This window comes from Nomascus leucogenys, chromosome 2 (genome assembly GCF_006542625.1).
Source record: "Nomascus leucogenys isolate Asia chromosome 2, Asia_NLE_v1, whole genome shotgun sequence".
Taxonomy (NCBI): domain Eukaryota; kingdom Metazoa; phylum Chordata; class Mammalia; order Primates; family Hylobatidae; genus Nomascus; species Nomascus leucogenys.
The window spans coordinates 401,190-417,788 of record NC_044382.1 but is presented as its reverse complement, the minus strand read 5'-3'; the positions used below and the strand labels follow the sequence as shown (position 1 = coordinate 417,788).

General features: G+C 55.7%; 1 protein-coding gene, 2 long non-coding RNA genes and 1 other non-coding gene across 9 annotated transcripts; 2 read left to right on the top strand and 2 right to left on the bottom strand.

Annotated features, from left to right (window-relative positions):
- Positions 1-1,529: 1,529 nt before the first annotated feature.
- Positions 1,530-1,602, bottom strand: TRNAT-UGU. The gene has a single exon. It is a non-coding gene; the product is annotated as a tRNA-Thr (tRNA).
- Positions 1,603-3,492: 1,890 nt separating this feature from the next.
- Positions 3,493-15,593, bottom strand: TRIM7 (tripartite motif containing 7). Of its 4 annotated transcripts, none has more exons than XM_030824013.1 (8): positions 14,385-15,593; positions 13,302-13,397; positions 9,610-9,840; positions 8,851-8,873; positions 8,446-8,561; positions 7,938-7,973; positions 7,662-7,730; positions 3,493-5,475 (listed from the first exon to the last, which is right to left on the bottom strand). In XM_030824013.1, the coding sequence occupies exons 1-8, from the start codon at positions 14,904-14,906 to the stop codon at positions 4,964-4,966; spliced, it is 1,605 nt and encodes a 534-aa protein (XP_030679873.1). In that variant the 5' UTR covers positions 14,907-15,593; the 3' UTR covers positions 3,493-4,963. The 4 variants fall into 4 exon arrangements, with proteins under 4 accessions (XP_030679873.1, XP_030679874.1, XP_030679879.1 ...); XM_030824014.1 differs by having other exon boundaries at positions 8,851-8,878; positions 9,615-9,840; XM_030824019.1 differs by lacking the exon at positions 7,662-7,730.
- LOC115837610 lies at positions 6,448-9,613 on the top strand. Of its 3 annotated transcripts, XR_004032616.1 has the most exons (4): positions 6,448-6,563; positions 7,957-8,031; positions 9,136-9,349; positions 9,525-9,613. It is a non-coding gene; the product is annotated as an uncharacterized LOC115837610 (long non-coding RNA). The 3 variants fall into 3 exon arrangements; XR_004032615.1 differs by lacking the exon at positions 9,525-9,613 and having other exon boundaries at positions 9,136-9,501; XR_004032619.1 differs by lacking the exons at positions 6,448-6,563; positions 9,525-9,613 and adding an exon at positions 6,901-7,195 and having other exon boundaries at positions 9,136-9,501.
- On the top strand, positions 9,778-10,221 carry LOC115837609. Its single transcript, XR_004032614.1, has 2 exons — positions 9,778-9,866; positions 10,061-10,221. It is a non-coding gene; the product is annotated as an uncharacterized LOC115837609 (long non-coding RNA).
- Positions 15,594-16,599: the final 1,006 nt, after the last annotated feature.

Genomic DNA, 16,599 nt, shown 5'->3' with positions numbered 1-16,599 from the left:
GATCCCACCTGATTCAGCCAGGTGACCCGTGAGTGTACGGGAGCGGCTATAACGCCCAGACTCTGAGAGCCCACGAGTGCGAGGCCTGAGGTTCGTCCACCTGTTGCTTCGATGATTATGGGGACCGCCTGCCAACACCCCCACACACAAGCAGACGCACGCGCCCTGGGAGTCCACGGTTTTCGTCGGGAGGGTATCTGTAGTTAAGCCCTCAGGTAGCTCGCCACTGGTCCCTGTGACCCGACTTCTACAGTGGGGTGATCGTCCTGTGGGGCAGGCGTTTCGGGGTCCACGAGTCCGAGGAGCCCCGGGAGCGCTAGTGCTCGAATGTGCTGGCGGGCTCCCGGCCTGTCCCGAGCGAATCCATCCCGGTCTTGACCCACGGTCTCGGCTCTCTGGACCGGAGCAGGCGTGGGTGAGAGAGGGAAGCGCATACCTCCCGGCCGGAGCCGCAGACCCCGCTCGCTCCTCCACGCCTCCCAGTCAAGGCAGTCACCGCTGCGGTCTCTACCCAGGCGGCCGCGAGCGATTTTCTCTTCTCTGGTGCACCGGACAGGGATTCCGTTTTCGAACCCTGAGCTACCCTGGAGTGGTTCCCGTATAAGCCGCGGCCCCACCTGGGACGGGGACTCGCTCAGAGCTTTTTTGAGGTTCCCTCCGGCTGGAGAGAGGGCGCCTGCGACAGGGGAGTGTACGGCGGGACCCAGCGCCCCCTCCGCCCGTGCCCAGGCCTCCAAAGTGCGCGGTGCCGGGAAGACGGAGGCGGGAGCCGTCCCGAGACCCCCAGGGCGCCAGGCCTGCACCTGGGCAGCGCCCCCACTGTTCACTGAAGACTTGGGCTCACTTTCTACACTTACGTTAACAGCAGGAATAAATCAGTCGGAAGGCCAGCATACCTTAGTTATATATTTTGTTTAAAATAAACTAAAATTTTGTTTTAGGCTGAAAGCGAATGTGACAGGTAGAGCCGTTAGTCCCGGGTCATGAATGTGGCCGTCTGCGCTTTTCTGTGTTAACTCCACAGGAAGAAGTCAGACCTTGCAGCACGGAGGCGGCGGGGACCCGAAGGCCGAGGGCGCGCAGCCGCCAAGCGCAGAGCCGCAGACCAGAGCCTCAGCGCGCGCGTCGGGGAACGCCGCAAACAAACGCGGGGCGGGAAGGGGCGCGGTAGTGCCATCGTCTCCCCCTGGAGAGAGGGAAGGAGACTCGAGGGCGAGTCCCTAGCAGGAGTGGGGAGACCGGAGAGAAGCGAAAAGACGCTCCCGGGAGCGGGCAGACGGAAGTGAGCGGGGTCGTGGGGAGAGGGCGCGCGGGGCCCAGGGAACCAGTGATGGAAAAGGAAGCCCGCAGCGGGTCTGATTCTTCAAGAGATAAGCCAACGGTAGGAAAGTAGCCTTGCGCGGCGGGTATCTTAGAGGCAAAGAGAAAGTGACTCCGCCAAGGTCTGGCGTCCCAAGAAGGCGGAAGTAGGCTTGTATATCTTCCACTTTTCTATCTTTAGGGAAGGAATAGGAAAAAAAAGCAGAGGCAGGCCCCAGCGAGATTTGAACTCGCGACCCCTGGTTTACAAGACCAGTGCTCTAACCCCTGAGCTATGGAGCCGGCTGTGGTTTTCTTTTTCTCAAACAAGCAGTTGACGCTGTCGCCGGCGCCGCGCAGCCGCAGTCCGCTGAATCCTCGGCCGAGTCCTGTGGCGGCTGGACCCAAGCTCCTCCCACGGCCGCAGCCATTTTGCCCGTGCGCCCGTGGCGCTGAACGGCCGTCAGTCCAGGCAGAGGGCCCTGCGAAGACAGTGCGGTCGTTGGGCGCGCGCGCGCGGGCGGGAGCTGTCAGGGCGGGGCGGTACCGCGGAGCTCCGAGCTGTGAGGACCGCCCCGGGCCTTGGGCGGGGCTGGGGGCCAGGGAGGGGCATGCGCAGGATTGGGGAGCACGTTTTGCGTGGTGCTGTGCGTGAGGAAGCGGGGCTCCAGGTCAAGGCTATGGAAAGGTCAGGGAAGGGTGTCAGTGCGCCCGTCCTGCAGGGAGTCCAGATCCGAGAGGTTAGGGCGGGACCTCGGGCGAGCTGGGTGGTGGGGGAGCAGTGGGGTCATCAGGAGGTGGAGGCCCGGGGGGAGTGAGTGAGCGGGGGCGGGGAATCAGGAGGGCCAGGTGTTTGGAGGCGCTGGGGTGGGAAGGGTCCAGGCGAGGTTGCGGGTGGGTGCTAGCCCCTGTCTCACATTTGGATGAAGTAGGAAAAGGGAGCTTTTAGGGCACACCCTGACATGTTCTGTCAGGGCCCTTAAAGGGCCCACGGGGCGGAGGAGAGGGGAAAAGGATGAGGGCCCAGCCTGGCAAAGGACAGAAAGTGGTGGGTGTAGGAGATGGACCTTGGTCTGGTGGCCTAGCCTGCCCTGTGCTCCCTGCAATGCCGGGTGACTTGGGTCACTGGGCGGCCAGGGCAGAGGCAGGCCCCTAGGTGCCCCCCATTCTGGATGCTGAGGGGCCCTGTGAGGGTCTGGCGGCAGAGGCCTGCGCTTATGGCTCAGCAGCTAGGACTGATGGGTGAATCAGAAGGGCCCAAGTTAGGCCAGTTGTTCTCACAGACCCAGAGGTCTCTAGAGTTTATGATGCCCAGAGTCTAGGAGAAGGAAATGCACACACATGCCCTCGAGGACACCAGCATCCTGACATCCAAGTTACAGTACTGCCCTGGTTAGCAAGAAAGAACGTCTGTTCCCTTCTCTATGCAATTGTTACAGTAACTGTTGTTACATTTCCTAACATACATAGCTATGTATGTAGTTACTCTGCAAACACACACTCTGATAGACACACGATTGCACTCATGGACACAAAAACGGAAAATAAACATGCGGACAGCTACTCCCAGTCCCCAGACCTGACCCTCATGTGACGCCTCCACCAGACATGGTACTTTCTGGGACCTGTAATGTGTGTTGTGATGCCCCGCACGTTTGTTGGATGGTACAAAGGGAATTATGATACTTAATCAAAAAGCCATACAAGCCAGATAACGTTAGGGCTTAACGGTAACAGTAGGTGATTTAGTTAGAAAATTAATGTTAGAGATTGGTTTTCCTTGTGGAAATCAGTGGTATTCAAATGCCTGAATTGGTTACCAGGTTTTAGAGCTGCTCTCCATGTATGAGCAGGACATAGGATTCACTCTGGAATGCTTCTGTAGGCAGGACTTTGAAATGACCCTGTCCTCAGCCTGGAGGATACAGTATTCTGATTGGTGCTATGTCAACTGGGCCTGCCTCTGGGATAGTGTTGTGCCTGCCCCACAAGAACCCTATATGCCAAGTGAGCTTGAAGCACCTCAGAGACAGAGCACTGAAGCTCCATGACACAGCTATTCAGCTATCATTGCCCCTGTTTGCTAACACCTCTGTCTAAATAACTTGTGCGGGACAGAATTAGGTCCGAGTCTGGTATTCTGTTCATCTAGCCTGGTAGCCAGGTAGCGAGAGAAGAAACCTGTGGCCCTTGTCTAAATATGAGGTGGTTAGTATTTAACAACAAATCAACAATAGGGTATGACCAAACTGACTTGGGTCTGTTTGCAACACCTGAACCTTATGCACATGCTCATAAATGCCCTCTCCAAAATACACACACACACACACACACTCCACCCAAGAAAGGTGAGATACAAATACACACTCCTCCCACACATAAACATGCATGCTTATTCACTCTGGCAGAAAGCCTGGCTCAAACTTACACTCCTGTGCTCAGATCTAGGGAGTAGAAAATGGGCCAAGCCAACTCTAAAGACAGCTCATAGTCTTCATTTTCATCTCCTCACCCCCTTCCCAGGGGAGCGCTGAGCAGGGAGCAGTCCACTGCCACCCTTCCAGAAGCCCAGCTACCCAGAAGCTGGAGAACAAGTAAGACAAGGGGCTGAGGCTGGCCAGGGGAATGCCCTCCAGGGCATGGGCTGAGAAGGCCTTGGCACCAGGGTGCTCTGCTTTTGGCGTTTTCCTGAGTCCGTTAGGAGCATATTTGTGCTCTGTGCGTTGTTTAGAGCTGGCTGCATCTTTAACATTGTAAATGCCAACTTGTGTTTTGTGTTTCAAAGTTCCAGAAGCAAAAACAAAACAAAAAAAGTTCGGGTACAGCAGCTCAGACCTGTAATCCCAGCTCTTAGGGAGATGGAGACTGGAGGATCACTTGAGGCCAGGAGTTCAAGACCAGCCTGGGCAACAGAGCAAGACCCAGTCTCTTAAAAGAAAATTAAAAAGAAAGAATAAATAAAGTTCCAGAAGCTTTGCTCTCCTTATCCAAGGAGAGTTTGTACTTTGGCACTGGAAAGTGGGGGAGTCAGGTGTTTGTGAGAGCACATGTTGGTTGTCGCATTAGTCAGAATGCACCCATCACTCTGTATCCTCCAGCTAAGGAGTGCTGGAGACTTCCAGTTCTGGCCCGGACTGTCCTCTGAGCTGGGAGCACAGGGCTTCTCCCTGAGTAGATGACCTGTCAGGTCAGCTGGATCCAGAGGTCCCACAACCTCTCAAGGCAGAGCTGGCAGCTGTCCAGAAGGCAGCAGCCATGATAACAAACGTGGTTGGCCCAGGCCCAGACCTGTCCCCTGGCAACAGAGAATAGCAGGACTGGCTCTGACATCGTTTCAGGGAGCCAGACGCCCTTCCCAGTCATGGCAGAAGCCCCCTGGAGAGCTGGGCTCCTGACCTCACCGGCCTCCCCCTCCTGAAGGCTCTGGCCAAATCCACATGTGACCTCAGGAAGGGAACACCCTCAGGAGTCCACAGCCGCTGTTCCCCCGCTCAGTTGGCCACAGTCTCACTCTCCGGCTTCGGGGTTGTGTCTGTAGCAGCCTCTCTTGGGCAGCCGGGGTCAGGAGCACGGAGGGCAGACCCAGGACGGACCAGGCATCTCTGGGGAGGCGACATCCCCTCCCACCGGCAGCCCAGAGACAGGAGCTCCCCAGCAGTGTCCCTCAAGGCCAGATTCGCAAGTAGGTGCCCGTGGAGCAAACAGAGAAAAGCGGGAACACGCGCTCCTGGAAGTTGACGCGGAAGGTGTAGAGGTGGCGCATGTCCTCCACAGCGAAGAAGGACACGGCTCCCACCTCCAGGTCCAGGGCCACCCGCACGCGCGACAGGTGCCCGCAGCTGAGGGGCGACCGCTCGGGGCTGGTCACGGCCCAGTACTGGCCGCCGTTGAGCTGCAGGGCCCAGACGCCCTCCTCGGGAGTGAAGGGCGTCAGGCCCTTTCGGCGCACGCTCTCGCGGGCCACGCCAAAGGCCCAGCCGTCCTTAGAGCCCACCTCCACCTCCCAGTGATGCCGGCCCGAGGAGAAGCCGCAGGACGCCAGGACGCGGGTGTTGGTGTCGAAGCGGCGGGGGTGGCTGGGCAGGTCCTGGGCCCGCTCGCCGAGGCGCACGCTCTTAAGATCCAGAGAGAGGATGAGGCGCGGGTTGGCCGTGTCGGGATCCAAGGTGAGCTCCACTGCAGACAGAGACAGGGAGAAATGTCCTCACGCAGGCAGGCCCCTGGCACAGTCTTTGCAGGGCCCGACCTTGCTTTGCAACCTGCCTGCCTTTCCCTCTAGAATCCCCCCAGCACCCAGCGCCAAGGCCTGACCAACCCCCACACTGTGCCTCCCAGGTATTTTGCTTCCCCCCTCCCCGACCACTCAAGTACTTACCGAAATCAAACAAATGCAATGTATGGGCCTGGTTTGAACCCCAATTCAAACATGGGGATATTTGAATGCTAGACATTGGAAAGAATCATTAATCTGTCCAAGTGTGATGATTGCTTTGTGGTTATGTTTTACAAAGTCTGTTTCTTTAGAGATAACACACTGAGGTATTTATGGCAATGATATGTTGTCTCTGATGCTTTAAAATAATACAGTAGGCCAGGCCCAGTGGCTCACGCCAGTAATCCCAGCACTTTGGGAGGCTGAGGTGGGCAGATCACGAGGTCGGGAAATCAAGAACATCCTGGCTAACATGGTGAAACCCCATCTCTACTAAGAATAAAAAAATAAAAAAAATTAGCCGGGCGTGATGGCGGGTGCCTGTAATCCCAGCTACTCGGGAGGCTGAGGCAGGAGAATGGCATGAACCCGGGAGGTGGAGCTTGCAGTGAGCCGAGATCACGCCACTGCACTCCAGCCTGGGCGACAGAGCAAGACTCTGTCTCAAAAATAAAAATAATAATAACAATAATACAGTGGAGGCCGGGTGAGATGGTGCACAGCTGCGATACCAGCACTTTGGGAGGCCGAGGCCAGTGGATCACATGAGGTCAGGAGTTTGGGACCAGCTTGGCCAACATGGCAGAAAACTTGTTTTGTATTTTCTCTACTAAAAATACAAAAATTAGCCCGGCGTGGTGTCCTGTGCCTGTAATTCCAGCTGTTTGGGAGGCTGAGGCATGAGAATCGCTTGAACCCAGGAGGCAGAGGTTGCAGTGAGCAGAGATCAGGCCACTGTACTCCACGATCTCACTCCAGAGCAAGACCCTGTCTCAGAAAATGAAATAATCCCATAAGAAGTGGATGGCAGTGTCTGTGAAAACTGCAGAAGGTGAGAGATGGGTGTGTAACATTCTCTCCACTCTTCTCTCTACTTTTGAGTGTGTTTGAAATTTTTCATAATAAAAAGTTAAGGCCAGGTGTAGAGGCTCAGGCTTGTGATCCTAGCACTTTGGGAAGCAGAGGTGGGAAGAGTGCTTGAGCCCAGGTGTTGGAGACCAGCCTGGGCAATATATAGTGAGACATCCGTCTCCACAAAACATAGAAAATTTAGCCAGGCATGGCAGTGTGCTCCTTGAGGACACTGAGGAAAGAGGATCGCTTCAGCTTTGGGGGTGGAGGCTGCAATTCCACTGCACTCCACCCTGGGCAACAAAGCGATACCCTGTCTTGTCTCAAAAAAAAAAAAAAAAAATGTACACTTACTGTGAGCACTACTACGTTCCAGGCCCTGGGGATACCACAGAGTATCAGAGTAGTCCTGCCTGCCTGCAGCTTGCTTCCCACAGGGAGAGGATTGAGGATAGATTATAAACATAGAAGATGAGAGGGACCAGAAGAGCAGGCTGTAACTTCAACCAGAGTGGCCAGGGAAGACCCGCACTGAAAAGGGGCATCGAGCAGACAGATATAAAGAAGGCAAAGAAGCAGGCCACGCGGCTGGCTGGGGAAAGCATATTCCAGGTAGGGGGTTGGGGCGGGGGAGCCTGGCAGTGCAAAGGCCCCGGGATGGGTGTGTGCTTGGTACACTGAAGGAACAGCAAGGAGGATGTGTAGCTGCATGGAGTAGAAGGGGTGTGCAGCGAGGCCAGATCCCTTGGGCCCTTGAGACCACTATGAGGACTCTGACCTTTACCAAGTCGGAGGAGCTGTGGCAGGCCTCTGAGCAGAGAAGGGCCTGGTCTCACTCAGGTGGTTTAGGTGGCACCCAGGCACACTCTGACTTAGCTCAGACATCAGCATCAGGAATATGTGCCCTCCCCTCCCCTCCCCTGGGTGTTGGATCCCACACATTCCAGAGCTTTGCAAGAGTAAAAACCATATTCCTTCCAGTCTTTAGCTTCCCCTTGCTTTCCTGGTCCCCTGTATACACCCCATTCCCAGGAGAGGTTTCCGTCCATCTTGGAGTGGGGACCGGGGAGAGGCTCACCCAGGTGGCCGAGAAGCCTTTCCCAGTCTGAGTATCTCAAGGTACAGGGCATTCCTGCTCCTAAACGACCTGCAAAATTTGGGCCAACATCTGAGGGTGTCAGAGCTCCCAGGATGGGGAGGGGGTGGCATGGGGGATGGGACAGAGGAACAGGGTTGCTGAGGTGGGTGGGCTGAAGGAACTGACCATATGCAAAACCCTGAGATGGTCACCAGCAGGGAGTAGGATCTCTGTGTGGCACACAGTCCACACTCACCACCACAGCACCATCCCTACCTTTCTCCTCTTTCTCCAGCTCTCCCCGAAGGTCCTCTGTGGAGGAGAAACAAAGCAAGGCGTGCATGAGCGACATGGGAGATGATATGGCAAGGTCACCAGCTCTTTATACCCCAACTGACTCATTCATTCCCCAGAGACTCCTAAGGCCAAGAGTGAACGTGCAGGCACAGGGCCAAGCATGGGGAGTGGGGGACAGGGGGCCCATACCCAAGCATTCTAGCTCTACCCGAGTGGCTCTGAGCTGAGCTCCCCTGCACAGCTCTCTTCCTACCCCCAGTCCCCCAGCAGTACCCCTCTACCCCGTCTGTCCCCATGAGAAGCTGTGTGCCCTGCAGGGGCCTGACTAGATTTGCCACCACAGCCCCTATACCAATCTGGCCATGGCACAGCCAGCTCCTATTTTCACACAGCAGCTTCTGGAAAGCACACCCAGGGACCCCTGAGCTACCAGGAACCCTCCACCACCACCACACTATGTGGCCCAGCTCGGCGCCCAGGCCCCTACCTTTGAACTTCTTCAGCATCCCTTTTAAGACAAAGGTCTTGAGAGAAACATTCCAGACTTTATTCTTCATCTCAGAAGAGACTGTGGTTGGCTTGGGGCCAGGCACATTGCTACACCTGCAGGACAAGGGCTCTGAGAAGGGCCTATCTGCACCGTTTTGTTCCCACAGGCTGTGACAATTAGGATGGCGAGGTCCTCTTGGCAGAAAGAGGTAGAAAAGGGAGAGCCAGACCTCATGCAGAAAAACCCATGGCCAGGCAGTTGGGCATTTGTCTCGGAAGGTCCCAGGGCAAGCAAGTTGGGGGATCAGGAGGTGAGAGGTCAGGGGACAGGGAATAAAGAGAAAGCTCAGTGAAAAGGGAGGAGGCAACTTAGAGAGGCCCCAGGAGCTGTGAGGTCACTCACCTGCTCAGCGTGCTTTTGAATTCCTGGAAGGAAAGATAAAGGAAGCCAAATCAGCATCAGGTAACCTCCATTCACCTCTGAGAAACAAAGCTTGCCCATTGCTGTGCCTCCAAGATGTAAGCAATAAGCAGGTGTGGCACGCCTCACTGCCTGCATGGATTTCAGGGGCAGCAGCTTCCAGTGGCTGCAGGCTGCAGGGTGTCTCACCCGTGCAATGGGCCTCTCACCCTTTGCCACAGCTCTTCACATGCTTCCTTTCTATCTTTGCTGCTTTCTTTGTTACAGAATCATCACTGGAGCTATCCCATGGGATCCAGTGCTGCCTGAGTCCTGGAAACCACCTGAGGGAGGTCACAGCCCTTATGCACCTACTGCTCACTCAGCCCCGTAGTGACTGTTCTTAACCCATCTGTGGATTGTGAAGTTTATCTAGTTGTTTATAACTATTTTTTTTAGTGAAATAGAATAGAAAGCATCAAAGTGCATACGTGTAGCAAAGGTGAGTATTATTTTCTGAGACTTTTGTCTCAAGCATGTGATTCTGAAATACGATATATATTATTGTGGCTCATAGTCAAGAAAGTTTTATCACATCCCTGTAGACCTCCAACCCCAGGAAAATCAGGGCCTTTCTCTCCAGTCCCCTTCAGCTCCAGATCATGTGATTCTCCTAGACCCCCAGGACTGACACTGTTCTCTGGCTGCTGGTCCTGATGCCTTAGGATAAATGACTCGAGCCCCTGGCTGCGCCGGACTTACCTGGAGAAAGTCAAGGTCAGGCTTTTGAGCTGTCTCCTGGATCTGGCTGCTGAGCTTGGACAGCTGGGTGATCTCAGCGCCGAGCTGGGCCAGGTTCTCATTCTGCTTCTGTGCCACCTCCCGGGACAGTTCCTCCAGGTGGCCGAGCAGCCGACCCTCCTGCTCCACCAGGAAGGCCCTCAGCGCCTGGAACTCTGCCCCCACCTTCTCCTGCTCCGCTGCCATCTGCTTCTGTCCCAGGAGGAGAAGTTGGAGAGGTAAGGGACTTGAACATGGAGACATAACATTTGGCCAGTGGCCTGAGTCACCCCACAGGGCAAGGCTTCCTCCCTGTCACTGCTGGGGGATGAGAGACACACCCACCTATGCACGCAGTGCATGCTCTATTGTCAATGTCCCAGCTCCGAAGAAGCTGTAGTCTGGACACTTGCTTTTTTCTCCCCTACCACAGATGCGCCCACAGTCTGTGGACCTGCACTCCATCACCTAAACCAAGGCAGCATCATACTCCCCGCAGAACTACGCCAAGCTGCAGCTTCCTCACTTGAAAAGCAGAAGGGATAGATTAGTGCCTCCTGGGGCAACCATAGGATTAAACTGAGATTGCTTTTTCTTCCTCAAGCACATTTATTTCATCACCCTCAAACTTTTACACTTCACTTTCTTTTTAAAGGTCATCTTTCCTGTTTAGCAGTTATAATGGTAACACATGCTCAAAATACAAAACTTGGGAGATGTAGGAAAGTAGAAAGAAGGAAGAAAAGTCCGATGCCAGTGACCAGAGGTAGCAGCACACCCCCAAGGAACGAAATGGGAATATACGGCGTGCAAGCTTGATATTCTGTTCTTTCCATTAACAGCATACACCGGATTTTTTACTCGAGTTTTCAGATGCAGACTCATGCCCTGATCTCTTGATTTTTTATGTGAACACACGTTTGGCACTCAATATGTCCCACCAGGAAGTTCCTCTTCCTTAAAACTCCTGGGTGGAGGAAGGGAGTTCCAGGAAGTTGGGAGACCTGGGTTCAAGGTGTCCTACAATGCCCCTACCTTTCCTTCAGCTTCCAGGTAGGCTGCAGTAGCCCAGAGCACCTTATAGGTATTAACTCCCTCAACCCTGACGGCAGCCCAGTGGGGTGGGTGCACTTCCCCTCAAGTCTTACAGGTGAGGAGACAAAGACACATCACCAGGAAGTGTTAAGCCAGGCTTCTCGGCCAGGGAGCCAGACCCCAGAATCTGAGCTTCGGCAGCTACATCGTATTGCCTCACAAGGAAATAGCACAAGTGAAACAGTATTTGCCAAAATACTGTAAGCCAGGGCTTCCCAACCTTAACACAGTTGACATTTTGGGCCAGATACTTCTTGGTTGTAGGGGGCTGTCCTGTGCCTTGTAGGACATTTAGCAACCCCTCTGGCCTCTACCACTAAATGCCAATAGCATCCCTATCCCATTGCTGACAACCAAAAATATAACATCTCCAGACTTTGCCAGATGTCCCCTGGGGTAGGAGCATTTTCAAATAAGAGCATTCCGTCTCCCTTTTGTGTTGCAGCAATAGTTGGGCTCTACCTCTGATGTTTCATTAGGCAGGGTATTGTAAATGATACAAGCATCGTAAATCCAGAAGTATTTTATCGATGCAAAGAACAGGTGGAGCTCACATCTGTCATCTCAGCACTTTGGGAGGCTGAGGGGGGCAAAGTCGGGGGAGAAGGTTGCTTGAGCCCACGAGTTCCAGACCAGCCTGGGCAACATAGGAGACTACCCCCAACCCCAGCTCTACAAAGAATAAATTAAAAATTAGCCGGGTGTAGTGGTGCACACCTGTAGTCCCAGCTACTCAGGAGGCTGAAGTGGGGGGATCGCTTGGATGACTCCAGCCTTAGTGACAAAGCGAGACTCTGTCTAAAAGCAAAAGAAAACAAAACAACAACGAAAATGAATGCGGGGGTGGATGGATGGATGTTGGGAGAGGACAGAGGTGGAAGGTGTTAAGCAAGGCCTGGGGACTCCGGTCAGAGACTGTGAAGCTGCCGCCAGTGCTGAGGAAGGCCCTCTGGTTCCTGGATGTCAACCAGTGGGGGAGGAGCTGCACTGGGAGTCATTTCTCCAGCGGAGGAAGGATGAAGGTCTAAAGTGAGTGATCAGGTGGGAAGGTCTGGGATGCACAATGGATGCAGGCATAACAGATGTAGTTGAGGGTCTGGAAAGGACACTAGGGTGTCTGAACTCCAGGCTCCTCCTCCGCCCCTCCTGACATTGAGGATGGGAGGGTCCTCTAGTTCACCTTCCTTCAATTCCCTGCCTTGACAGGCCCTAGTAGATCCTTTCATTCTTTTTTTTTTTTTCTTTTTTTGAGATGGAGTTTCGCTCTTGTTGCCCAGGCTGGAGTGCAGCGGCGTGATCTTGGCTGACCGCAACCTCTACCTCCCGGGTTCAAGTGATTCTCCTGCCTCAGCCTCCCGAGTAGCTGGGATTACTGGGATTACAGGCATGTGCCACCACGGCAGGCTAATTTTGTATTTTAAGTAGAGATGGGGTTGCTCCATGTTGGTCAGGCTGGTCTCGAACTCCCAACCTCAGGTGATCCACCCACCTCGACCTCCCAAAGTGCTGGGATTACAGGCGTGAGCCACGGCACCCGGCCAATCCTTTTATTCTTTCAACACCTATTTACTCAGCTAGGAACTGAGTTTGCAAGGTAGAAAATGACCAATGGTGATTCATGTTTGCTTATCTCTTTTTTTTTTTTCTTTAAGACGGGGTCTCGCTCTGTCACCCAGGCTGGAGTGCAGTGGTGTGATCTCGGCTCACTGCAAGCTCTGCCTCCCGAGTTCACGCCATTTTCCTGCCTCAGCCTCCGAAGTAGCTGGGACTACAAGCGCCCGCCACCACGGCTGGCTATTTTGTATTTTTAGTAGAGACGGGGTTTCACCGTGTGAGCCAGGAAGGTCTTGATCTCCTGACCTCGTGATCCGCCCGCCTCGGCCTCCCAAAGTGCTGGGATTACAGGCATAAGCCACCACGCCCGGCCCCATGTTTGCTTATCTTAACCAAAATGAGCCCTCATTTCACTTTCCTGTTCTACTCTAAGGAAGATAAAATATCATTCCAACTTGGGGTAGAGGCAGGTGCCAGTACCCAAGGCCCTGGGCTGTGCAGCAAGGGCTACTGTAAACCCAAGACCCCAGACTTCCTCCCTCTGCCTAGCCCCTTCTCCGTTAGCCTCAATTTCAAATAAAAAAAACTGTGAACGTGAAGTTTTTTTCACTACTGTTTTGTTGACAAAACATGCCATGAGGCTCTTATTGTATTAATATTCCCACTTATTGAATATCCATGTTTCTCTGCAGAAATATTAATGTGTTCAATTACAAGATGCTTCCGCAGGCCCTAACTGGTATGTTACGTAATATCAGAGTGACTGAACGTCCTGGTTCGCTGGGACAGCTCCAGTTTAAGCCAGTTGTTTTGCAATAATTATTTTAGCACTCCCTTTCACTTTAAAAAGCTCTGGTTTGTACCATAATTATGTGGTCACCCTATATAATATGCACTCTGTTATCTTTCTGAAATCGATTCTGCGGTTCCACAGCACATACTCCAACGCCACACACCCCGAGCCCTGGTGCTGACTACTCAGGCCTCTGTTATCTCCCACGGGTGCCTGCGGGTGCCCGGCTCACCAGCAGCTCCTTGCTCTCTTTCTCTTCCGTGGACCGGAACGCCTCACAGTCCTCCAGTTCCTTCTTCAAGACCCTCAGCCTGGACTCCAAGAGCTCCTGTAGGTGAAGGGAAACAATGTAAGGTGGGGGTGAGGCCGGGTGAGCCCCTCCCTTCTTTCTCCTATTTCCAGAATCCCTTCTGGAAACCCCCACCTCTGCCTTCCTGGAGCCAGCCAGGAGAAAGGGAAGGCCCTGCTCACTGAAGGGGAGGCCGGGTAGAAGTCATCTCTACAGGCTACAGGTTACACTGCGAGGTGACTCTGAAGGTCTCGGGATCTTGCCTCCCCAAAAGCATCTGCTGGACCAGCCAGACTGAAACACAAGCTCCAGCAGCCCTACCCCTAGTGCTTTCCTCTGCTCTCCGCCCCCCCATCAGGAAGCCCTGTGGGTGGGAGAGTTGGAGCAGGATAGGCGAGCAAGGAGAGACTGGGGACGGCCGCCCGAGCCTCCCCGCCCCGCCCTCACCCCTGCACACACCCTCGCTGAGGCTCAGCGAGAAAATAGCAAAGAAAGGGCCCCCAGAATCGACAGCCTTGGCACAGTCAGACGGCTCTAGGTGCGCGGCTTAACCCAGGAGCCCCCTCCCTGGACATCTTGGCGAGGTCCTCTCACTCAGTTCCACGAGGTGGGGACTTTGAGCAGAGCCCGCTTCGGGGAAAGAGATAAGAGTGGGGGCAGCGGCTGCGTGGCTGTGCCGGAGACTTCCCGCGGGCAGAGAGCTGCGGAGACGCAGACCGGGCTAGAGGCTCTGAACAGACAGGAAGAACATCGCCAAGTCCGTGGGGGACGTCGCGCAGGCGGCCCAGTATCTGGCCCAGAGGGAAACGCGGTGGGGGTGCGGTGGGGGTATTGGCGATGTTGGGGGTGACAGAGAACCGCGCTCAGCCCGGGAACCAGCGCTGGGCTTCCCGGAATAGGAGAAAGAAGGGAGGGGCTCACCCGGGCCTCCTGATCGACAGTCTGTTCTCTGCACCGCGTGCGCGGGAGCGCGGGACCAAGACGGGGGTCCCGGGGGCCCACGGGGTGGGTGGGGGCTGCGCTCACCTTGGCCTCCTGCACCGCCTCGTCCAGCGGCAGCACGGCGTGCTCGCGGTGCTCGCGGCCGCGGTCGCACACCACGCAGATGGCGCGTCCGTCGTCCTGGCAGTAGAGCTTGAATGGTTCGCCATGCTGCCCGCACCAGGCAGCTGCCGCCCGGGCCGCCGCCGCCTGGGACCCGTGCTCTCCCGGGGCGGCCGCGGGCAGGCTGAAGCGCCGCAGGAGCGTGGCCACTGCCGCCAGCTGCCGGTTGGGCCGCAGCTGACTAGGGCGCGCGGGCTCGCGGCACTGCGGACAGGGCAGTGGGAAGGGGGGCGCGCGGGTCGCGGCCCCAACAGACCCCGCGCCCGGGCGCTCCCAGCAGCGTCCTATGCAGGCGCGGCAGAAGCTGTGGCCGCACTCGACGGACACCGGCTCACGAAAGAGCTCTAGGCAGATAGAGCACGTCGCCTCGCCCTGCAGCTCTGCCGCCAGCGCTAGAGCCTCGGCCCCGGTTCCGGGGCCGGTCCGCGGTCCCACAGCCGCCATGCGCGCTCTCCGCGCACCCAGATCTGGTCGCGCCTGGGCGGCCACTGAACCTCACAGGACGCGGGTCGGAGCCGGACGTCCGAGCTGGCCGCCGAGGGCCCACTGGGAGAGGAAGGGCGGGGCTGCCACTGGGCAGGCAGAGACTCGAGCCCAGGGCGCGCCCGGCTGGGAGCCGGGAGGGGAGGCGCACGTTGACTACGGGCCCGGAGGCACTGGGCCGTTCAAGTGCGGGACGGAGCCCTGCGCCCCGATGTGCGCTCCACCAGCCCCCGCCCTGGCCAGCGGCCTCTCCCCTTCGCCCCCGTCCCTCAGCTTCTCTAGGCCGCCCCAGCCTGACCCAGTCAGCCGCGGGAAACGGGCCGCGACAGGTGGGCGCACAAATGCTGCCAGCGCCACTCCCGGTTTCCGACCGAGGCCGACCCAGCATCGTCGGGGCAAGGGCCTGGCGCTCGGGCCACGGTGTCAGGTTCCGCCAGCGCAGGCTCGCCCCGGCCCTGTGCAGAGTTAAATTTAGAGACTGGAACCTGGTCCTGTCCCCTCACACTCAAGCGTGGCCTTGTATCCATTCCATTACCTTTTCTGCGACTGTCCTCCCGCTTCTTTACTCTTTACTTAATATTTGAACAGAAAATATATTTATAATTTCCCATTTTATTCAGCATTATTCCGCCCCCCCCCCACACACACACACACAAACTTCAGCGCTCTCTTGTCCCCCAGCTGTCACCACAGCCCCGCAACAGAGCTGCCTGTGTTATCCGCTTCCACACCCTCTCTCCTCGTTCACTCTGGAGGCCACTTGGATCAAGCTTTCCCCCGCACCCTCCTCAGAAACCGCCCTTGCCAATGTCACCGGGAACTTCAGCAATTCTCACCCAAAGGCGAAGACCTCGCCTCACCTCATCTGCCCCCGGATGCTCCCTCCTTCCCGACTTCCCTTCTCAGGGCCTTCCAGGACCCTGTGTCCCCGACCTTCCTGCTGTTCCTGAACCCCGTGGCCTCTGCGCTGGCTGCTCCCCTTGCGTGGTCCTCTTTTCTCCCACGGCCTGCATGCTCCCTCCCAGCTCATTCAGGTCTTATTTCAAACGTCTCTGCCCACGAAGCCCGCCCCGAACGCGCACACTGTGTAAAGTCGTCTCTTAGCGCGCTCCCTTCTCAGGGCTGGCTCTGTGCCCGCACTCTATCTCCTCTGGAATGTCAGCTTTCAGATGGACTGTACTAGGTTTCTTCACGGCTGAATCCTGTTTTTAGAGCAGTTCTTGGCAAGCTCAGTAAGGTTTTCTTGGATTAAACGTGGTTCAAAATTCAAAAGATGAGCTGCAGTTCACGGTGGAAAGTAGGCCCATCGCCTGCGTCCCAGTTCTTTCTTCATCCCGAGCAATCAACTTTACGATTCTGGATTACGTTAATCAAATATTCCGTATTTTATTGCCTCGACCCCCACCTTTAAAAAACAAAACGTAGCATCCTGCACAATATTCCTTTCTTCTCTTTATCAGGTCATAGTTCATTTTTGGCATTGTGCCTGATGATTTTCTCTCCTTTTTCCACCGCTGCTCCCAGGTGCTTAGCCGGGCCTAATCCTCTCTCTTGGAATCCCTTGGTCAAGACCCGCTGGTTTGGAGTCAGCGGAGGACCCTGGAACAACTCTTGGCGCTGCGATCCCGGGTTTTTGCGGCAGCTGAGATCCAGC